The sequence below is a fragment of the Pagrus major genome, chromosome 9 (genome assembly GCF_040436345.1).
Source record: "Pagrus major chromosome 9, Pma_NU_1.0".
In the NCBI taxonomy this organism is placed as follows: Eukaryota; Metazoa; Chordata; class Actinopteri; order Spariformes; family Sparidae; genus Pagrus; species Pagrus major.
Genome location: NC_133223.1, coordinates 15,694,982 through 15,719,763, shown reverse-complemented (window position 1 = coordinate 15,719,763; position 24,782 = coordinate 15,694,982). Strand labels below are relative to the sequence as shown.

The window sequence follows — 24,782 nt, the reverse complement described above, 5'->3', positions numbered from 1 at the left end:
GTGACACCTCATTATGTTGATTGCCAGTTGTGTGTACTGGAGGGGGGTCAGGAGTGATATTGTGTCTATAACACGCAGACTGCAGGGTAAGTTACGTATGACAAGGTGACTTTTGTTATCAGCACAAGACAAGTAAACACCACAAATGAATAGTCTAGCTTTAAAAGCAAGAGGTCTGTCTTTTCCCTTTGAAAGACCTCATTAATATAACTACATTATATATATGACTACACACAAAGGGGCACTGGAGTTTTGAAGAAGAAATACAAACTCAGAATTTTACTATTGCCAATATCATTGAGGTTATAATACAAACTCAAATTTTTTCCATAACTGAATAAACAAGCTGTTTTCAGAGGAAAACAAGGTCGCCAGAACACTGTTTGAAGCTAGAAAGGTGGCAGGGTCCGCCACATATAAACAAAGTAAATCAGTATGAAACTGTGTTGTCCTTTAAGGTCAGAGTCACGAAAACAAATTTGTTGTTAGGGTCTGTTTATTTAGTTTGCTGAGGCATTAAAAAAAATCAGCCAATGAAGATCTTTCTCTGATTAAATTTCCTTCAGTTAGAAACTTTAGTCATGCCCTCTGTTGCTGTCGAATAAACAGTATTAATAAATTGATCTTACCCCTGTGATTAAAATGTATTCTCCAAAATGACACAGTGCACCTTCAATATGCAGCATAATGTCACTCATGTCAGCCTCGATAAGGTGGTTAAAGTCCAGGTTACCCTGCAAAATAAAAAAAAGCTGAGGGAATGCTTGATCTAGATTCTTCATTAACATCCACTCCGCTTAACCCATTCAAACCATCAACATCCTGGCCTGGAATTTCAAATTCAGAAATGCAAATGTGGCCTCACCCACAGCGGACGGCGGTGTCCCGCACGGCCGGGGCGTGGTCTGCCCCTCTGCGGGGCGGGTTGGGGTGGGGCCGGGGGGCACACAGCACGCTGGTAAGTTTTCCCAAACAAAAGTGGCCTGCAGGAGAGAAGGAGCACGGAACAGGGAAGTAAACACGGCGGAGCGGTTCTCTCTGTGGGGCAGACAGATTATAATGAAGCAGAAGTGAAGGAGGCTTTTCTTGGAGAATATAGGACACAAACCGGCGTCAGGTGCATTCGCGGCACGAGTGGTGAACCCGGTGTTTGGGAGTGAAAGTGTTTGATTAATCTGATGTATTGTGTCAGAGCACAAAGCCCTGTCTGCCTCATCTCGAGCGCCCGCCCATTGGGCTTTCTGCGGGAGCGATGGTAGGAGATTGATTATAGTCTCCGGGATTTCCGTAGAGAAAGCCAGAGCCTGCTGCTGCTGCTGCTGCTGCCTGGACTGCTCTCCCACATCACCACAGACGGGGAGAAGGAAGAAGAACACAGCAAAGGACTTCTTCTTATTCCACACTCCGGCTCTCTCATATTCAGTCCGGTAGCTCTCCAAGTCACGCTGGACTTTCTCTCTTTTCTCTCTCTCTCTCTGTGTGAGTGTCTTCTAACCGAGGAGGAGGGCTGTGTGAGTGTGAATCGCCTCCGCAGTCTCGGATGCGTAGTAAAATCGGGGAGTGGGTTGGGTCGCCCGGGCGCCTGGCACATACGCGCGCGTCGTCAGCGATAAAAGCGCATAGGTGAGGGCGAAAGCGAGGGGGAAGCGGCACCCGAGGATTTTTTTTGTTTGTTTTTTTGTTTATTTTTCCCGGAGCAAGGAGGACACCGGAGAGGAGAGTCGCACACTGGCAAAAAAAAACCCGCCGGACTCACCGGCTGTGTGGATTTCACCCCCCCTCCTCCGGCTGCTTCTGCACACTCGGGAATCGTAGACCTCCCTCTTCTATTTCTTCTTCTTCTTCTTCTTTCTAAATCAGGAAAGCCTCGACACAGACATCACGACCTCATCCAAAGGGAATATTGGAAGTGAATCTGCGGGACAACACAATGGCAACCGGTGCGCTCCTTCTTCTTCTCGCCTGCGCGCTGCTCGGTAAGTCACCAGGGGAGCATTTCAGCCCCACATTTGTGAATATCTTCCACTCTTGTTGTGAAAATCCGCATCCGCTGCTGTGTCAGCCGCGGCACACCTGTATGACACATGTGCATTGAGTTTGGGAGAGCAAGCGTCAGTGTGCATGAGTCAGGTGGAAGTAGGCTACATCGATAATCACTGCAATAATGACAGATGCCTGTGAACAGCTGTGTGTGTGTGAGTGTGTGTGCTGAACTAGGTTAATGTGATATTTGGACTTTAGTCACAGATTAACCCTCTGCAGCCTGACCTCCTGTGTTCAAGGGCTGATCACAACCTGCTATTGTCTGTAATTAACACACACACACACACATCTAAGAATCACACACACCCCCGGGTATGAAGTCATCCAGTCCGAGTTTTGTTGTACAGTAAGTCAGCCAGTGTGTCACACTCACCTGCAATTTATTGGATTTCGCAGACAAATGTGAGTCCAAGCATGACACGCTCACACTGACACACTCAATACAGGCATGACTGCTGACACACAACACAGTACATCCTGCCTGCGAACTGTCCCAAACAAACACCAGATGGCTTTTCTGTTCCTGGATGGGGAGGCCTGTCAGCGCTGCCGGGGGGAGGCAGAGATGGAGGGGGGAGTGGGAGTGGAAGCTGGAGGCCCCCACTACTTGGCCAAGAGGATTACCAGTCTGCAGCCTCGCTTCACGTCCCCCTTTCTGAAGTCACTTTCACTGGGAGGAGAAGGGATGGGATGAGGGGCTGGTTTTCCCCCCAGTGGGAATGTGAAATCTATTGTTCTGCGTACAGTAGAGGAGACTGCACACACATCTACAGTGTAGGCTGGATAAAGCCAGGGTGTTCATATTACATAATAGTCATGAATCATGTGGATAAATGGGAAGCAGTGTGCTGGTGATGAACATGTCAGGTGTTGGGAAAGAGCAGGTTTGGTTTTATGTGGTGTGTCAGTGTGAATCATTGGCACAGATTTAAGGAGACTCGTGATATTTGCCAGCATCGTTGGCGACATCAGGCTGGGAACGATTACTCGATTATTTGTTAACCATTTTAATAATCGACTGATCAGTTTCAAGGTTAAAGGTGTCTTTATTATTCCCCAGTGGCCACGTTACAATCAAGCAACAATAAAGACGAAACTAGATCAAGAAATACAAGAGATCAGATCATATTCAGTCATTTAAAAGGCCAATGGAAGCAGGGACAAATGAATAACTTACGTCGATTGGTCCTGCATCTTGGCAGAATGTGTCTGCGGCCAGACGGAAGCAACATGAAGTCTTTGGACCGAGGGTGGCCGGGATCATTGATCTTCAAATAGTTTATTTTCTTGAACCACCAGTCCAAAATCCAAAGAGTCAATTTCTAAGAAGAAAAAACGTCAAAACCCTCTGATTCCAGTTTCTTAAATGTGAATATTTGACAACTTGGGCTTTGGGAAACACTGATTGACAATTTTCACGGTTTTCTGACATTTTATAGACCAAACAACTATCAATCAATCGCGAAAATACTCAACAGATTAACTGTGTTCTGCTGTACGTGATATGTTGCAATTGAATCCCTCAGAGCTGAAAAATCAGTTGATAGACAGAAACTTAATAAAATTTTTGATAATCATTTAAGTCTTAAAAATGGCAAAATGATCTTCTTAAATTTGAATATTTTCTGGTTATCTGGGTCTTTCCTGATAGCGAACTGAATACATCCGGGGCTGGACGGTTGGTCAGACAAAACCAGATAATGGAGGATGTCATACTGAGCTTCAGGAAACGCTGGTCGACCATTTTCTGACATTTTATAGACTAACTAAAAATCGAGCGAATAATCAACAAATTATTGTAGCTATTCTGCTATATTTGAGATGTTGCAGTAAGATCTCCTAGAGCTGAAAAATCAGTTGTTTGTGAGAAAATGAATTGGCTTTAGCTCATTTTGGAACTAGAAATGGCCAAATTTCTCCAGCTCTAGCTTCTCAAATGTGAATATGTTCTGCTTTTCTGAGTCTTTGTTGATAACAAACAGAATATCTTCGGGGCTGGACCATTGGTCAGACGAAACAAGACGTCTGAAGACGTCACATCGGGGCCCTGGAACTTATGATGTTGTGTTTTTCACTATTTATGGATCAAACAATGACTCAGTAGACTGAACGATACTGCAATTAATCAATAGCCCTGCAGCCATGAAATGATCAACTGTGCTGCACAGTGCACTAGACTAAAAGAGCTTTCATTTTGAAGTGTTATACAACTGCATGAATCTCAACATGTATTTAACACATACGGCACCATGCAGCCATGTTTTTATTGTTGATTAATTTGTCAATTATGTTCTCGATTAATGGATTAGTTGTTTGGTCTATTAAACATCAAAAAATGGTTAAAATGTTGACCAAGATGACATCCTCAATCATCGTGTTTTGTCCATAACCCAAAGTATTTAATTTGCTCTCATAAAGGAGTAAAGAAACCCCGAAATATTCACATTTAAGAAGCTGGAATCAGATGATTTTGACTTTTGTTGGCGGTTAATTGAATAGCTGAAACCTAATCAATTAATCGTTGGATCTCTATAACTCTGTTGCCACACAGACAGTTTGTCACTCTCCTAGTGTGCATGCACAAGCATCAGTGTGAAATGAGAGTGTGTGTGATCAGCTGTCTGATTCCACCACATGTGAGCCGCCACACTGTACGTGTTTGCACTCGCAAAGAAGAAGAAAATAAAGGTTGGTGACAGCTGTGTGAGATGGAGACTAGATCAGTCAAGTTAAACCCAGAGGTGCCTATCGCACAATATTTTGCCAGGCAAATCTTATATCGGGGGTTATTTATGCTGCTGAGGTGTGTGCGGGTGAGCGCGCGCGAGTGTGCTTATGCGTGGCACCGGGGTTTATGATATAAAACATATAAAAAGAGTTGCCCGAGGAAGGAATGTTTATTAGCTTTACAAACAGGATGTCTTCCTTCTTTCCCACAGAGAGTGGGAACGGTGTCGTGCTTTTTTTGTGTGCCGAGTTGTGTGCTTCTGTTTGTGCAAGAGTGTGTTTGAAACGAGGAGCCAACCGCAAGTACTCAAGACGTCTCAGTTTATATAACTAAATTGAAATGTAATATGTGCGAGGTTGGCTGGTTTAACTGTGAAATGCCTGAGCGGTTTCCATTTACCGGGCTGACAGGAGAGCAGCCGCAGGTTCAGACGAGCTGCCACCAGTCCCGCTCATCAGCTGGTCTCAGAGCAGCTCCACATCGTACAGGGGGAAGATTTTAAAGCTTATGTCTGACAAGATGCACATTCTGCCTCCTGCACTTATTCACACATTTATATATATCTTGTGTAGGACAGGTGCTTCTGTTCCGCCCTGTTCACACAATAACTGAACATGTTATGAATGAATTTGCACAATCTTATGTCAGATGGTTGGTGCTGATAGGAAAAATGTGATAAATTATTCATAAATGTTGGCTGAAAGTAGGGTGTGGCAGTGGGTGCGGCCTCTTTTCACAGAATCACACTTAGAGCTGCATCTTTGTGTCGTGATAATCAGCACGAGTCAGGCAATTAAAGGACCATACCAATGATTTATTCTCATTTGCTGCAAACCATGAATATTATAAATCACTGCCCAGAACTTCCTCAATCCTGCTTCAGACTTCAGCCAACTTTATTAATTAGCTTGCCTTGCACTCATACTAAAACACAGTGACATGTAGACACAAAAATAGATTACTTAAAAAAATCAAATACGATCCGATATTCAGCATGTCAGATTTAAAAAATGAATACGAATGTTTAGATACTGAATTTAAATTAAGAAAAAACATCTATCTGCACCTTCTTTCCCCACGAACAACCATTTATATAATCTGTTAAGAAATAAGATTAACACGTGTTATTGGGTACGCTTTAATTATGTGCCGGTGCACCTAAATGATGAGTTAGGTGCACCAGTGCAACCAGAGTAAAAAAATGTTCAGAGCGCTGTGTATTTTTTTTCTTCCATCCGTTGGTTTTCATTTATTTCTGTCGGGTATGAAAAATACGACCGCAGGCTTTAAACATGCACCAACTGCATAACCACACAATAATGGAACTGAAGTGAAACTAAGGCAATTCACTGCAGACTTGATGTTCAGTGAGATGAAATACACGTTCGAGACTCCATACAGAAATGGATGAAATCCTGTAACTGCCCATGGAGTAAAAAATAAATTCAAGAAGTCGAAATGTTCTTCTTTCTAAAAGGGTCAGCAGCCGCAGGGAAGTAAAACCCGCAGGAACAGTTGGTATGATCCTTCATCCGCCTCCGTTTCTTTTCTGCGTGTGCTGCATGTTTGTTTCTCTTCACTCATCCTTATCTTTCACGGAGAGTTTTGATGCTATTTTTGATCGGTGGTTTTTCAAGTCCGAAGAGACGCTGAAACAATAGCTTGTTATCCCGGCTCATTACAGTGCTATTGATTGAGACGAGAAAAGTTTTAAGTAGTTGTTGTGACACTGTCAAACTTTGTGCTTATCCGCAGCCAGAGTATAAAGCTGGCCCTCCATAATTGGCCCAATCAAACGACATGAAAGTACTTAAGAGCTCATTTCCATTTTAGGATACTTGTGTTGTTTTTGTTTTTTTGTACAGGTGAAGAAAGGGCAGCACTTATAGCCACTTAAGTATGGATTCGATTGTCAGTGAGGTGCTGTGACAATTGTCATGAGTGCTTGAAGGTAGTTAGAGATTGAAGAGTCTCATTTTCCATTTCAGACCTGCTCATTAAAGTGTGCGCATTTGTGAATGTGAAGAAAGTTTACAATACAAAGCGAAGAAACTAGAAATCTAGACAGTTTCCTGAATATCAGGCGAACCGGTGCTCCCAATGAAAATATTTAGCTGCACCCTGGAACTCTGCCGTATCTCGATATAATGCTAACCAACTGAGAAGATCTATGTCTTGATAATAATATATCGATATATTGCCCAGCTCTACAAAAACTTTACTATCATAAATGACAAAGAAAAGCATCATATCCTTAAGCTTGAGAAGCTGGAATCATCATGATGTTTGACATTTTTGCCTGAAAATGAACTTAAATGATTAATTTGTTATCAAAATGGTTGGCGATTAATTTTGTTTTGATCGATTTAATCAGCTAATCGTCTAAACATTTTAATCACTTTTGAAAAAGGAAAACATCATTAATTTCACGGACTTCTTAACTTCTCATGGTGATGGGAATGTTGAGGTCAACTCTCAGGCGTTTGTCTTTGTCCGGATTCAGCGTTTGCACTGCCACACCCTGCCGTCCACCCCGGCCTCTCCCGTGTGCCAAAATAAGAATGACAGCTGGAAGCCCGCACCCCCAAAATGACAGGGATTTCAGCTCGTGTGTGGTCAAGGCTCGGCGTCTTTTTGCTGTGCATCTTGAGTCAGCTGTTAGCACACTGTGAATTCTTTTCCGTGTGTTTGTAAGCCTCAGCTGACACGAGAAGACAGTGCTGTCTAGACAGTGAGGCCAAATGCAGTAACTCACTGCCTCGCTGTTTGTATAGCTGATGAAGTGAAGCTGAGGAAAAGTTTGGCGTGTGCGCGTGTGACCGTCCCAAGTTTTGTTAGTCATTATTTTTGCCTGTTGCCTGCCACCAGAAACAAAAGGACCCACTTCTCTCTGTTTGGGGAAATACGGGCTCGTGCAGCGGTCTGTTTGTGGTGCTGTTTGCTCCCCTTGTTATTCTCTCTGCACGCTTGTTTGCATCATAAGCACCAGTCTCACGTCTCTGTGTGTAAACCCATGACAAGATGCCTTTTGTGCTATTGTTTTTTCATATCATAACATTGTTGGCTCAACTGACAAAAAAAACAAACAATGGAGAAGCAGAGGCAAGATTGTCAGCTTGGCTTTCATCCACCGGCTGTGTGGTGGGCTTCAGTAAATAATTTTTGAGATACATGATGAAACTGCAGGCCTTTCGTAGGTCAGTGTCAGGACTGAGATGTCTTATGAGTCATGGATCAATAGAACTGGGCGAGGGGTGTGTGGTTCTAGCATGGGCATGTTTTTGCTGCACCCAAAGGCAGGTCAACGCTGGTTACTAGTGTCATCTACCCACGGGGCAAGTAATTGCCCTGTAATACAGACTTCACAGTCCGCTTCGGAGACTCACACCCAACTATCATGGCAGTTTTACAACTACACTACTGTCCTCTGTTATCAGGTTTCCTCCTCTCAAAGGTGAAATTTAGTGTGAAGGAATAAAGGAGCTCCCAGAAGAGATCAAGGACAATCTCAGATTGAACTGACCGACCTTTATTGCTATCAGAGCAATAACTGAAAATCCAAAGTCGGTTGTGGATAATCAAAGTCTTCTCATGCAGTGTCTGTTTTATTGTCCTTTAATGATGATCCTCCCCCGTGACCCAGATCTAAGCTGTAGTCTCTCTCAGGTTCACATGGGGAGAGGAGTGACTGTGTGAAGTGAAGCAAAGTTCTTGAGGGAGACTTCCTGCCTGCCACACTGAATCAGGAAAGTGGCTGGAGCCGGAGCTGTAGCAGAGGCAGCGTCTGCTTTGTGTCTGATTTTTGACTCCAGCAGCAGTGGCTGCGGCAGCACCTCTGGTTAACTATCAGGACTCTTGCACATCACAAGTCCCTGCCAGGACCGCATGCCTGTGCTTGCACAACTCACCGTGCCTGAGATTGTATCTCACGTTTTGTGATAAGAACCCAACAACAACCCTTTAGCCATTGAGTTTGTAAACCTTTTAAGTGTTCTCCTGGGCCAATTTGCATGTATCTCTGCCTCTGCTCACTCAAATGGTACTCCAGCTGCCTCCTCCTCCTCCTCCTCCTCCTCCTCCAGTGAATAGCCCCTGACCTCCCTCCCCCACTCTTTTTTTCTCAACAATACAATGCCCAGCCCACCTCCTCTTCAAAGAGCACTAATTAGAAACTCCCCTCAAGTGTGATCCAGAGCAGATATTTCCATCTTCCTCACAGTGTCAGAGGAAGAAACTGTGTTTAACAGCCAAATCTACCTTTGGACTGTTTACGAGCACCTCAGACACCAACCCAGTCCTTTCCCCGTTGGGATTTTGTCTGCTCCTCCCCCCCCTCTGCTGCTCTGTGTTGGGTGTGATGATGACTGGCCCGGCGAGAGAATACCACTTTCCACCCACAGCGCTCTGAGCTGCTGTCCTCCAGTGCTGCCACACTCCCCTGCTCCCTGCCTGATCCTCCACCCGAGCAGATCCCACGCTGGTGGGACACACACCAGGCGGCGTAACTATGGCGACTGCTCCCCACCTGCATGCCGCTGATCCACACACTCGGTTCGCGTCCAAAGGTGTGTGTGCACATGAATAAATGTCAACACGCACGATCGATTCCCCCACCCCCCCTTTTTTGTTTTTTTTTAACCCTCTTGTGCAATGATGAAGAGCACTTCACTCACTTTGCCATAATGTTCTGCTAATGTGCTCCTTTTCCGCTTTACACCTAAAAACCAAAGAGATGCATGATGTGTGTTTGTGTCTAATTGCTTATGCATAAATGCATGAATTTACAAGCGTGTGTCTTTTACTGCCTGAAAGGGAAAATGACTGACAATGGCAGAAAAAGTCTGTTTGAAGTAGACTAATTAATAGTTAATTAGTTTCCTTTCCAATCTACAGCCTAATGCGCAAACGTGGGAACTGATAGCAAGCTGCCAGTCATACAAAAACTAACCACTGTACATAAAGTAGATACAGCTGTCAGGCTTAATTGTGCACAAGCTCAAGATGGATAATGACCAAAGATAGCTGAGTGTTTCTATAGCCCCACATTCTTTTACAACAATTAACGCAAATATTCAGTTGACTCGCGACAGGATATTATGAAGTTTAGCTTTGTTTTGTTTTCACATAATCTATGAATCTGTGAGAGTTTTGTTCATTGCTTTGTCATTCATCAGACAGGGTGGGGGATGTGTATGTGTGTGTGTGTGTGTGTGTGTGTGTGTGTGTGTGTGTGTGTGTGTGTGTGTTTGAGGGAAGGGTTGTGGTTGGTTGGGGGATGGGGAAATGAGGTTAGCGGGGTAGCAGGTGTCCTCATAGAGTTAATGGATTTGGGGAAGGGAGTAGATTGAGGCACTTAATACCGTGGAGGTGTGTATATGTGTGTGTATGTGTGCATGAGCTGATGTGGATCGACCAATCTGACAACTTGCCTCTATCTCCTATATTGACATTTTTGTCACTGTTATAAACAGAAATAAACAGTAGTTGTGATAATGATTGACACCTCTAACTACCAACTCAAACACTTCCATGTGGCTCATACACAGTACACAGTCTTCTATTCATCGCATACTGATGATCTGTAACCATCTGTCACACTGTAAATGTTTACCAGGCTCTCAGTGACCCACAGAATTGTAAATTTGACAAGGCGGCATCAACTCTACACAATATGCAAACTACGGCATTGAAACTGCCATATAATTATGTTTGTCTTTCTCGTCATGACTTGGTGTAGGCTTGCTGCGGTAGCCAGTGTTCCCGGTGTCACACGGTAGTCAGGCATATACTGATTACATTACTTGTCTGCCACCCTCACGTCATTTTGTTGTCTTAATCAATACTTAGCCGGATGAAATATCCAAAATATATCCTTTTTGGCAATACTTTAGATACAAACACAATAGAAATAGGGAACCTGATAACATTAATGAGGGAAAGGAGTAGGTTACTTCACTGAGAAGTTGGAGGTGTGCAGCTTGGTGCCCGAAGTGCTTCCTCTTACAAGTCCTTCTTCTTCCATTACTCCCACAGACTGTATAAAACTTCCCCCAGACATATTTCAAACTGATCCGCTGTCAAAAAATGTCGAAAATGATCACTGTAGCTGCATTTTGATGAACAATAGCTGTGCTTAACTGCATTTTCTGTAACTAGGCTGCTTCAACATGATATTCAACTTGTGTTTCACAGGTTAAATGCTTTAAATGTGAAGCTGTAAATATAGGAAATGTATTAATTAATTAACTCCGGTGTTACTGGTGTTGTCACAAGCTTATTAGGGAACATTTTGTAACCACGGCAACTGCTCCTTCAATTCAGAGCTTTAATTCATTGATTCTTTTGATAGAATTTAAAAAGGAAGTTCCCACGTACATTCATGAGGACAAATGATGGAGCGTATGATCACTTCCTGTATACAGTTCCTTATTTTCGTTATGTTCAGTTGGTGATTTATTGTTCGCATTGTAAGTGCTGGGTTTAGTAAAGCATGAATGAATTTTCTGTGTCCATATAGTATAGTACCGTATTGCTTAATATTCAAGCTTCATTTTGAAGTGCTGTAGTTTCTGTGTGTGTCTGTGTGTATGTGTGTGTCCTGGTTCAGCCTGGCATCGCTCAGCCATTTGACTGTAGGCGTATTACAGTCCAGTGAGTTCATCTGAAACGCTCCATTTTCTTTTTTTACTGTTTTCTTTTGGAATGAGGCAAAAAAAAGAGACATTGCCACCCAGCTGCATTTTCTTTGAATTATTTAATCACAATAGGGTTAGTAAGGAAATCTCTTCAAACACACACACACACAGTTTTTAAACTTTAATTGTATTTATACGTCAAGATGTCACTGGAGCTGGGCCATATGTGACTACGGTGTAGTAACTGAGTTACAGCTCCGCACAGGCTCTACCTCTTGACTGCAATGCTGCAGAACTAAGAACAGGAGTCATTTGCTAATTCTTTGATAAAGTAATCATTCCCTCACCTTCAGTATTGATGGACAGAGAGATAAAGTACTTGGATAAACAACAGCTTGCCTGGTTGAGAAGGAAAACATTTTGTCTGACATCACAGATGAGAATTGGGCTTGAAATTGTTTGACGAAAATGCTATTTAAAAGCTTCAGAGAGGAGTCGCTGCTTGGTGATTATGTGTTTCGAATGATCGCTCAGGATGAAACAGTAAAACTCAAAAGCTATTTTCCTCCGTGGTCAAACAGGAAGGAGAAGCAGCTGAGGGTGTAGGAGGGAGGATGAAGAGGCAGCTGTTCAGCAGAGAAGGATAGATTGTGATCTGCTGCATGTTGTTGACACTATCCACAAATATCGCCTGCATCGGAAACAAATAGGGAAAAAAATGAATCAGCCCACATAGAGGAATTACTTTACTGCTGTAAGCAAGCCATAGCCCCCACATTCACTTATAATTACAGTGTAGTGGTCAAAGACGGCAGCAGTGTACGGTAACACATCGACACAGAGGTATGATTTAGCCTTAAAAAAACCCCACTGCTTCTATCCTGGTCTCACCAGCTGTTATGAGCAACAGCGCAGGTGGGGTCATGACTGTTGTAGCCCAGGGGGTCCATAAATTAGGACTAGTTAGCATAGTGAGAGCAGAGGACAGCATGACCCAGGTGTGACACAAAGCGGGAGTCCCAGTTCAGAGCTGTACAGTTTTGAGGTTTGAGTCACAAAAGTGGAGGCCGAAATGCACAGTGTATGATTTTTGCTGCAAGGGGTCTCTCAGTCCAAACAAGGAAAACAAAAGACGTATTTTGATGATGTAAAGTAGCAAAGGATCATGGGATCTGTTGTCTTCTTTGTTAAAAACAAAACAGTACCACACTAATACCAATGAAAATCTATCTGAAGTGACTCGGGCAGAAATGTTCAAGCAGGTATCATAAACTTTAATATTATCAAAGTTTTATTTGTGTTATGTTTAGTCGTGTTCAAAGACTTCCTCAGTCTCTGACGTGCAATCTGATGTTATAGGGTGAAGTTATAGCCACAGGCAACCAAATGAAATGCAACAGAGGTGAGGGTTTGGTGACACAGAGGCAGGCAGGAAAATGTAAGAAAAAGCGAGCTTCAATAATAAGCTGATATCCAAAATCAAAAATCCAAGCAACAAAAGGCAAGCAATACAAAATAATAATAATACAAAAATGGAGGACAAACCATAAAGCCATGGGGAACAAATCAGGAACACAAGGAACACAGGAGACGCAGGATGAAAACAGATCAGTTAGGGAAAAAGACTTAAACACAAGGGCTAACGAACAATGAAACGCAGGTGTACACTAAAAAGGGCGGGAAAAGGACAAAGAGGAAGTGGAAAGTCACAACAAGAGGCAGGAAGATGAATCTACAAAATAAAACAGGAAATGACTAACAAAAAACCCAAACCATGACAACAACTCAACATATATCACAAAAGTCTAGACATTTTAATGCAAAACTTTCATTGACTGACCACCTTAAGACTTGACCTAACATGAAACTTGAAAGAAAAAACATTAATCAATCATGCTTTGACATTGTCAAGTGATTGTCTGAACAGTTGGCAGCCGCTAACCGCAGCTTAGCATAAAATGACTTAAAATTGTCATACAGCCTTCGATGTATGTCAATTCATGGGGATCAGAGGTGATTTTGGACAGAGCCAAACTGTGTCCCCCCTCTCTCCAGTCTTTATGCTAAGCTAAGCCAAGCGAACCGCTTGCTGCTTCATATTTGGCGCACACTCAATAGAGTAGTATCAATCTCCTCATCTAACTCTTGGTAAGAAAGTGAGTATGGTTATTTTCTGAAACACTGCCCTATCTCTTTAAAAACAGCTCCGTCCTCGTTATGATTCAGACGGCAAGAGAGGAGCAAGATACAGAATTTGCAATAAACTCTTTTAACTCCAGCTAGAGATAGCGGGAGTCTCCATGGTAGCCTAAATACGTCTGCATCTTCGTGTTTGGTTTTCTCTTTGCCCTCTGGCTGTTTTTCTGGCTTTCCAAGGCTATGAAAAGTCTGATTGGGAGTCCTCCATGGCACTGCTAGCTTACAAAAACTCCCTCAGTAAAGTTTTCCCTCCATGTAACTGTCCTGCTCTCGTAATCCTTGCTCTTTACCACTGACGCCACCTGGCTCTCTGTATTTGAGCCATACAAGGATGAAATAGTGACGTGCGGCATATCTGCTTCATCCTCCCACTCTCTGAACGCTCTTGTTCTTCCTCTGATTAGAGCTGCGTGGACGTAATGGGCAGTTTGTTGTAAGTGTTCGTCAGCTGTTGGGGCGGCCTGCTGGCCTGTCTAACTGGCCCTCTAATGGAAGTTAGAACACTTAGTCTCCCTTTCTCGCTGTATTTCTCAAAGTCAAACGCTCACACAGTGTCACACCTTTTTCCCAGCTGACAGCAGCCCGAATGTTTTCCCGTGAACGCTGAAAATCATTTAGCGTTCTCCTCAGTCTCCTCTCAAACATCCCAGTTAATACATCAGACGGTGGATATGGGATTTGTCGAAGGTTTTGAAGCTGGCGTGAGGGTCAGAGGTTGTTAATGACAACCCTGCTACACTGATTTTTACACCCTGACTCAGATGATGATTATCACCGCGGGAAGGACAAGCAGTGGAAAAAGAGCAAAAAGAATGAGGGCTGAATTGTAATATTCGTTGCTGCCCGGAGCCCATCAATCACAGATACAAGAATCAGAGAAAGCTGTTGGGGATGAAAGACTGTGGCTTCTCATCACTCCATTACATGCTTTACTTTAGGATGACATGTTTACCCAGTGCCATGTACCAGGACAATGTAAGCTTTTACTCTATCACCAGCATCAGCAGAGGCACAATTCACTCATGTCAAATTTAGATGATGAAGATGAGAGGAAATGAAAGAAAAAATGTCATCGCTGAGGCTATAATATAATGAAGCACAAACAGGTTTATTTTGTTTGCCCGATTTCAGGAAACGGACACGATTTGTTTGGAACCGTGCCCGTATCCTCTCTAAATGTTAGCGCTTCCTTTGCATGAAAATGTCTCCTCTTTCTTCCGCTTTCATCTTTCTCCCTCCAGTTTTCCCTCATCTTGGAATCTCTCTGTCTCCCTTGCACTCGTTGCTCTCTCTGGTAATGATGTTAACAGGGTCAAATGCTTTCAGGGGCCTAGAGGGAGAAAGACTCAGAGTGATTTTTGGAAAATGGTTAACCAGCACTGAGAAGTGTGGAGAGGAAAATACTCTTCATCTTTCTCAAGTGTTTATTTCTCACTGTCACACATACATGTGCAGCACATAAGTCAGCAGCACGTACGCCTGTATATTCACTGAGTTTGGTGCGTTTTCGTGGTGTTCAGCACCCTGGAGGCAGCTGTCGTCTTCTCTTTAGCTTCCTCCCTCTTCCTCTTTTTCCTCTCCCCTCCTTTCCTTTTCTCTTCACTACCTCGCTGTCTGGGTATCTTCACAAGGTTTCAGATCTGCGGGATGAGTCTGAACCCCCCTTAGGGAGATGGGACATTGACTGGGTCCATTTTTTTTAATAACATCTAGCAAGTATGTTCATAATTAATTCATATCTCACTGGTTATTTGAGTTATTTGAGCTCCCTCTCTCTTCAACTTTCTCCAAAAGTAAAAAAAAGTTTGAGGATGAGGACTTGGGGGTGGGCAATACCACACAGTTTGTTTTTATCTGAAATCAAAAGAATACCAGGGCCAGAATCAACAGTATTTATTTAGTCCTGATGTGTGTGTGGTTTTTTTTTTGTTTTTGTTTTTTTTGTTTTTTATAATTTAAACCCCTTACAACTTGTTTACAGAGCTTAATTATTTCTTTATATCATTAAATATTCACAAGAAGCAGCATTTGGAGGAAAAATCTGAAAAAAAACAAAAACATTATTAGTTAGTATTAATCTAAAGGTTAATGCTCAAAAAAACGGCTAATTTGCTGTTTATTGAGATTTGATTGACAGTGGCCTGGCAACATTACCAAACATCCCACAACTGCTTTCATAACCTAATAAAAAATATTGGTAAATCCTGATTGATGTATGGAAATATGTGACACCACACAGAAAAATATACAAATGTACAAATATTGAATTTGAATAATCAAAACTGTAGCAGATAATATATTGTCTTATGCTCATAGTAAGACACTGATTGACACAACAGGTTGTGTCAATCAGTGTGTCGGGGTTGTTCAGGTTATGCATTATTAATTGGCCTCTTCTGTACGGTACTCTCTGGGAAGCGGGGTGCATGCACTGAGAAGTGTGTGCATGGATTGTCACACTCTTGTTGAAAGGTGATAATGAAACCTTGTTGTCTGAGACAGTTTTTTATGTCTCCCTATCCTGTTGTTGCCATAGAAGGTAGCCAGTGGAGACAGTAACCCTCCATTCTTTCCAATAGACCATATTCACATAGTGGCCATTTTCCTCTGACGTCATGCTCAGGATGGGAAGCTCAAATGTCCTGTTGCTGTGTTCCAGGTGACAGAAATCATATAAACTTGGGGAATCTTACAAAACGTTCTAATTTCACCACTTCCTGAATGATCAGCAACTAGAACGACAATGGATAGTGAAAATCCAGAGAGACCTGGGCCATATTTCAAGGTTAAAACACATAGTTGATGACTAATGTTATCATTCAACCACATTCGAGCCAACATTACCATTTGATAACACATATTTTACTTCTGGGCTTAGATAAATATGTCCAAGACGTGTGGTGATGTTACTTTCTAACGTTAGATATTTACTCACGGAAGTTAATTGGTTATCAAATATATGACTTGCAACCAGCAACACAGCAGAACTGCATTTGATTTTTTTCTGGTGTGACATCAGAGAAAAATGGCCGCCACGTGAATATGGTCTATTGCCAGCAGGGTACTAATCCACTGGTTGCATAAAGACGACCAATAGTATGTAAGCTTATAACCCCACTTCTCACTTGATTTATTATGTCAGTTAACAGTTTCCTTATGAGTTTATGGTCTCAATGCTTTAGCGTGTGGCTACCTTGTGATTGACAATCCAGTGTTTCCACCACATATACTTTACTTGAGTGGTCCACCCAGGTACATTAACTGTCTGCAATCTCATCCAAATATGGTCGATTCTGGCTCAACAAAAAGCAAGATGGCGATGGCAATAATGCCAAACTCATGACTTCAGTCAACTGTAGTCCACAAACAAATGGGTGACGTCATGTTGGGTTGCTAGTATCAAGACAAGTGCTGTACTTGATACTTGAGTTGTTGATACTGTATTGAGGTGAGGTATCTGCTCACCTTTTTCTTGTCGCTCATCCCGGATTTCTTCTTCTTTAATCTGCGTGTGTGTGTGTGTGGCGGTTTGTAATTAGGAATGAAAGCAAAGTGAGAAGAGGTGATGGACAGCTCAACTCTCCACATTAGCACTTCTCCACACAGCTGCGAATGTCCTCTATATTATTTACACCCTGCAGGGTTTTTATTATACACCTTTCTAGGTGTATAATTATCCTATGTCAGAGACGAGTGATGATGTGACTGGTAGGCACAAATTCTAGTGGCCTCACTGCCATTTCCACTGAGAATAAGACACTGGCCACAAATGATTGGATTAGTGTTTAACCCCCCTTCCACTTAGCATAATCCTCTTTGCAGCTTTCCCTGTGTGTGTGTGTGTGTGTGTGTGTGTGTGTGTGTGTGTGTGTGTGTGTGTGTGTGTGTGTGTGTGTGTGTGTGTGTGTGTGTGTGTGTGTGTGTGTGTGTGTGTGTGTGTGTGTGTGTGTGTGTGTGTGTTCGGAGTCCTATGCTCCCATTGCTGTGTACGCTCCAGCCGACGATCAGCAAGGTCACTCGGAGAGCTCGTCCGCGGTCATCCACCATCGTCTGGCAGGAAGAGGTCGCATGTTTCCAGCGTCCAGTCAACGAGCTGTGTGGGAAGCACCCGGCAGCGAAGATGAGAGATGAGACACAGGAAGAGTGAAGCCAGAGTGGGTGAGGGCGGGAGGATGAGGAGAGGGGTAGCGAGACATCCGCGGTATGCAGAGATGGAGATGAGCGTTAATAATAGAAAAATCTGAGGCCTTGTTGAGAAAATATGGGCACTCGACATCGAGGCAGCGCAGCCAGAGGTGAAGCGATGGGGGAGGTTGCGGGCACAGGATTATTGCGGGAAGGTTGGTGGAATTGAGCGATCAGTTGAAGGTCTGCAGGGTTTGGTATGTCATTGTCAGCCTTTCTAAACAGCCTCCAGAGCGATGGGCACTTTGAAGTTTCACAGAGCTGCTTAAATCCTGCCTGAAAAGACGCAGAGAACCGCGAGGCACAGAGAAGAGACAGGAATATACTGAGAGGGAGAGAGAGGGGGAGAGAGTGAGTGGAGGACGAAGGGAAGGATTGATGATGGGAGGAAGGGAGTGAGAGTAATCAGAAGTAAGGAGGCAGCTTGTTTCAGGAGGATGACAGGAGACAGGCGAGCGGAGGAAAGCTCCGAGTGCACCAACACAGTATGACTAGTAAGGCTTTTTGGGGGGGTGCATGTATGAGTAATATGTTTCCAGCAGTTCGAGATGAGTAGCTGCAACATGAGAAGCAGTGATGCAGCAGTACAGCCCTGACATGATCTGAGCTGAATGTGGGTAGACTGGGTGCCGCCAGATTAGCACACTGACGAAAAACAGGGAACCAAGGCCTGAGTCAGAATAGATGGCTCCTTCGTACTAAATGCATCCCATCACATGCTCGGCAAGATGCAGTCAGCACACTCCACTATAGGCCTTCTGTCAATCTCAGGTTTAGAGTGTTGGGAGGGATTTCATGTGTTCGCTGACTTTTAAAACCAAGTAGCCAAATTTAGCAAGTTGAAGGTGCAATACATAAGATAGCTGATCGTCGAATCTCATTCCCAGGTCCTTTTAAATACCAGCGACTTGGGTTGTTGCCCACCAGCCCAAAGCACTGGTATTTGACGACCTGGGAATGAGACTGGACAATCAATTATCTTTCTCCAGGGTATGCCAGAATGTTCAGAGGGACTAACACAGTGTCAGCCATATTACACACTAAAATAATGTGAACCTCCTCCCAGTTAAGAGGATAAGTTCAACCGTTAGCGCACACCCCGTCTGAAGTGGGTGCACAAGCTCGACCGCACATTGAGGATGTAAATACTGTCTTTTGAAATCAATTTGGGATCCCAGGGCTTCCAGAGACTTGGATTACATCCGATTAGCTGTATGGGCCCATGTTTTTTTTGTACATTTCAAAACAAGTCTACTTGTTGTGTAGGAGAATGATGCATGAGTTTTGCTGTGAAGCTCCAGAAATGTTTAGTAGACTAAGAAACTTCACCCACCTTTCCATCCGCCTGACGGTGAGTCGTATGACTGAACTTTCCTTTGTGGGTGAACTTATCCTTTAACAGATCTGGATAATCTAAAGATACAAACAAGTAATATTGTTCTACGGCTAGAAATCTGAGGAGGAACATGCAGCCAGTCATCTGTTTTTTTCTTTTCAAGGGAAATATATATTTTGTTTCTTCAAAGGGCTTCTTCAATTCCATTTCCACGTGCTAAAAACACAAGCCTTCATGATTAGTTTTTTATTGACTGTGATGTTTGTTTTATCTGGGTTTCAAAAAAAAGCATCAGGAGATGTGTTTTATTTTTCAGCAGGACTGCATGAAAAATGTAGCATGAGCAGAGTGCGTGTGGGAAATATTAATAAGTACAGAATTATTAAAAAATACATTCTGAGGGGACTCATTTCACCATGCCAAGCCTTGTATAGCAGTCTTATGATATCCCTATAGGGACATATCTGGTGACATCACTGTGAGCTTAACACACTTTATATGCATTTACGTTATTTCTGCTGTCACTAAAATATTTTACATTTTTCCTTAGAGGCAGCTGATAAGCAGATGATTGCACCACTTGGCCAAATAAAACATTCTCCTTTCCCTTTTCTATAAGAGCGAGATTAACACATCTGAATTTAAATGTAGTGGCATTCATGAGTCGAGTTTATTAGTTCATGTGCTGATTAGTCCTGTGGGAGTCCTATAAGAGAAATCAAGCCATAAGGGACGATTGATTTAAGCTGTTTTTATTTCGCTATGCCACTCAAATCCCAAGTGAGGGACTCTAAAAGAAATCATAGATCTATAAAGATTTTTATCAACTCACAAGTGGAAAGTGTCTCAAAAAGTAACAAAAGACCTGAGGCTCAAACCGCAGGAAGGAAGTAAGACACGCGATCCACACAAACGAACACGCGTAGAGTCATGCATGGCCATACACATACATGGGCGTAAATGCACTCGCATTAATAGCAGTGAATGAAAGCTGGGGGTGTAGTGGAAGTGTAAGGGAAAGTTACTATGAGAGGAGAGAGGATGTTGAAGTTAAAAAGCTGTTCTGGTGAATTATTAATGCCAAGCATTGTGCCCACAGACACAGCATCTTACAGACGTTCTCTCTCTCTCTCTCCCTCACACACACACACACACGCACACATGCGCACACTCGCAAACACAGCTGCAATCCCCAGTTGCTTGTGCAGACAGGAAACGGCGTACTTGTCGCTCTGTCTGGATTTGGGGGGGTATGTGTAAGTGCTCTGTTGTTGGCCCCAATGAGAGGGATGTTTGTAGTTGTTCCCTGAATGGTGAATACTGTGTGTGTATGCGTTTGGTGTGTGTGTCTGTGTGTGTCTGTGTGGGTGTATGCATTTGGTGTGTGTGTGTGTGTGTGTATGTGTGTGTGTGTGTGTGTGTGAGGATGCAAAGGGTTGAGGCAAGATTCCCATATGTTGTTTGCCTAAATATAGGCTACAAAGCGACGTACAGAATAGCAATAGTCAGCCTTCAGTAGGGGCTTAACGCTGAAGTCAGCCCTCAGTTGGCTTCAGTTCATGGATCAGTCCACAAGCTATGTTTTGTTTTAATGAGATCAACGTCTTACAATCTGAGATTCTTATTTATTCATCTACAATATAAAAAATGCAAAAGCACTGTTTGTAAGTTTAACCTTCTTAGATTCCTGCTGCTTTTAGTTTTTATTCAAAATAAGACGGTGTTGGTAAAAGCAATTTGAAAAAAGGAAAATGCTTACAAGGAGCAACTGTCTAAACTGAATCTGTATTTGTAGGCATAGGACAGAGGAGGTATTTCATAAATCAGGATGTTGATTTTTTTTTTGTAAGGTAGAAGTTTTGACCTCTCACTAGACAGTGTTGTAATGGTTATAATTAAAGTGCGCCTTCTGAATACCTGCCAACATGAGGCTGTGAAAAGAGTCTTTCTGGCATATCGCAAGTGGCCAACCCTTAACCATCCCCGCCATATATAACCCTACACCATAGATTAATAGGCTAAATACAAGGATTTTTCAGTAAAATGACTTTATATGAGTCTTAAATGCAAAGTTCACAGTAAAATTAATGTAAAAAATTCACAGGAAGGCATTCTAAAGTCATTAATCTTATTGTGAGATGGTGTCTGTGTGTGGAGGAGCCATTGTTGCGAGGTACAGCCTTAAAAAGACAAAGAGGAAGGACGAAATAATGCAAGACTACAGTCTGCAGAGTGGAGGCCAGAGTGCCTGCGCTGCTTGTAAGCAAGTGAGACAAGTCGGAGCACTTTCAGCATTTGACTTACCGAGTGTAGGGCTTGAGCAAGCACAGGAACATCGACACACGTGAGGCAGGGTCGTTAGTGTGTAGTTGGAAACTGATGTATCAGTCCGGTCCCAGCTCTAACTCTGTGATTTACAAAGGTTCCTGATGAACAGGTGGCTTCACTTGTTGCTATAGTAAACGCTAAGAGCGGCTAATTGTTAGTGAACATGGCCGGTGTTGGGACGGAACACAAACTTTGCAACCAACTACGGCCAGTTTGATGACAGGGAGTCCTCGAGGAGGTTTACAGAGTTTAGCTGTTGTTGAACAGTTACCTCTCATTTGTTTAGTAATGTAGCTAGCATTAGCTGCCCTAACGCTGGATAACATTAGCTTCCGGGTTGCCAGGAGCCAAACCTGGCAAGAAACACCACCTTGGTGCTATCTTCCCTGTCGTCAAACTGGCAGCGGTCGGTCTTACATGTTGCGTTTAGGTCCCTCTCAGGTCATATCTGACCAGCACTCTCGTCCCTTAATTGGCTGTGGTCACTGGCAGCTCGGCTTCTTTGACATGGAGCTGCGTGGCGGGGTTGCAACTCACATTCATGCTAATGCTATCAGCTACAATAACTTCCAACCAATGTCCTCGAAAAGTCTCTCCCTTCCACACCATTTTTACAAAAAACACGTAAATATGTGGACGCAGATAACATCAGCTTTTGGTTTCATTGGGACTCTATATGAAGAAAGCGAGAAAATAATTCCCGGATCCGTCCCTGTAGTGCACATCCTTGCTCAGGAACAATGAAAATGGATTCGTCAGACATAACATCAGCCTTTTCACTATCCATTTCAAAAATACCAGTACAATTTGACACACTTAGCACGCCATGTTGACTTGTGTTTTTCCAGCTCACACTCACCTCAGCTCCTCTCACCTCAAAGTAGTGCAGCTGCGGCGCCGTCCCGAGTGGTGGAAGGTTAACATGTGAGTGCGTGTAAAAGCAGTGAGCGTGATTGGATCTCAGCTGTTAAAAAGAGTTGCTGTGTATGTTTCAAGCGGTTAGTGGTGTTCAAACTCTGTGTGTGTGTGTGTGTGGTTGTGTGGCTGTGTGAGTGTGTCTGTGTGCACACCTCAACCTCAGTTGGCACTCTCCAGAATGCTTAGCTGCACATGTCACGTTGTTTCTGTATTTCCTGGGAGATGTTGGGTGCATAAACTCTGCCAGTGCTAAATAATTAAACCACAGTTTTGTAACCCATGTTCTCTCTTTCCTTCTCTCCCTGCCCTCACCCCACCTCTCACCTCCACCTCCTTCTGTAGCTGGTGTTACCGTGGCCCAGAGAGTGGTAATGGTACAAGGTGGCCCGCTGATACGGACCGAGGGCTCTCACGTGACCATCTGGTGCAATGTGACAGGCTACAAAGAGGGAGTGGAACAGGACTTTGAATGGTCCATGTATCTACCAACAGCGGCGGACAGGGAGATCCGCATCGTCAGCACAGCTGAGCCCAACTATGCCTACGCCGTTTATGCCCAGAGGGTGAACAGCAAAGAGATCTACGTGGAGAGGCTGAGCGGCGACTCGGCTGTGCTCCACATCACCAAAGTGCAGGCCAAGGACCAGGGACTGTTTGAGTGTTACACACCCAACACAGACGGACGGTACCTGGGATCCTACAGCGCACGCACAAACCTCACTGGTGAGACTCTAAGCACAGACACACACACATAAACTGTGACTAACCACGTGTTACCAAGCATGTAAACCTGTTCAAGTAGTCACCCAAAATAAAATTATCAACCTAAAAATGAGCATCATTTATCTCCTTTCAGACAAACTGATCCCAGTCTTGTTTGTATCTTCTGCTCTGGTAACACATGCAGAGCACAAGAGTATTCAGGTGACATGATACACATATGCAATACACTTTGGCAAACGTGACTGGAATTCAATATATTAAATTAACATCCAACAAAGCAAGTTCATTTGTATTCTGTAGCCACTTTCAGACACAGAGGTAATAAAAGTGCTAGCGATAATGTAATATGACCACCTCTGTAGCACAGTTGTGATTATATTAGTTCAGAAATTGAAGCTTTAAGTTACTACAGTTGCAAGGATTAATCAATTGATGTCAGCTATTAAAGGAGACATACACTCATTTTCAGGTTCATCATTTTATTTTGGGTTACAAATGCTTGCATTGCTGCTTTAATGCTCAAAACAGACATCAGTTTCCTCATACTGTCCAGTGCAGCAGCTCAGTATTCCCCGACTGAGCTCTGTTTTAGCTCCTGTCTCTTTAAGGCCCCTCCTCCAGATTCTCCAGTCTGCTCTGATTGGCCAGCTCACACACGCCTGACCTAGCAACGCTAACAATAACAGCGCAACTGTGCTCAATCAATTCTTACATGCCAAACTAGCCACTGTGCATACATTATGCAAATGTGTGACATGGTGACATAGTGTGATGTCACAAAGTCACAGAAATGAAGGTGAGACTGCTGAGGAGGCGTTTCAGGAGCAGTGTTTTCTGTAGGTGTGGACTTTGACCATTTTAACTTTAAAGATCTTTTACATGCATCTTTTACTGAACCTATATAACGCACTGAAGGAAAGGAAAAAACAAAACGAGCAGAATAGTTCTCCCTTAAGTCAAACGGCAACTATTTGAATATCGATTAATCAGTTTGAGTCATTTTTTTATAGGAAAAATTCTCTGATTCCAGCTTCTTAAAAGTTACATATTTTCTTTTTTTTTTTTTTACTTCTCTATGACAGTAAACTGAATATCTTGTGCACACACACGCGCACACACACACACAGGATAGGATTTTCAAGGCTGGATTAACCTGCTAGTTGACCTGTGAGCCCCCTTAGACCCTCACTCTCTGTGAATCTTGCCTCTATGTACCCATCAGATGTAGTGTACGTGGTGGACCACACATTGCAGTTTCATTATTCACTTTGGCCTTGCAAAATACTGCAGGGATTTGATTAAACATTCATTTATTTCCACCTGTGCACCATATATGCAAAATGTCAATGAAATTCGAAGAGGATCAAAACTAGATTTTCACACAGGACCCCTATGCAAATCAGGGCCTCGTGATTAAAAAAAATGCGAGATCTGCTTTGAGTCATTCTAGTGCATATTGTGCCACAGCGCTGCTTATTCTAAACAAATTTACATAAACCTTTTCGACCTGGGGCCTCGAGCAAGCGTGCCTAATGGTATGTGCTGTCAACCTGAATGTGATGTTCTTGGAGGTTTTTGGTAAAATACAGAATAATTTGTATCACAAACAGATCAGTGACAGCCAGGCTGATCACAAATAAAAAATGAACCAATAATAACCAGAGCCTGATGTCCAAAAACTAGCTGT

At 43.1% G+C, this 24,782-nt stretch overlaps 1 protein-coding gene across 1 annotated transcript in view; it reads left to right on the top strand.

Moving 5' to 3' along the window:
• The first annotated feature begins 1,004 nt into the window (after positions 1-1,004).
• igsf3 (immunoglobulin superfamily, member 3) overlaps positions 1,005-24,782 on the top strand; it is an 81,640-nt gene continuing 57,862 nt past the window's right edge. Inside the window, exons 1-2 of the mRNA XM_073473348.1 lie at positions 1,005-1,976; positions 22,715-23,095. Coding sequence (XP_073329449.1) covers positions 1,931-1,976; positions 22,715-23,095 — 427 coding nt within the window. The 5' untranslated portion in view covers positions 1,005-1,930. The remainder of the gene's footprint in view (positions 1,977-22,714; positions 23,096-24,782) is intronic.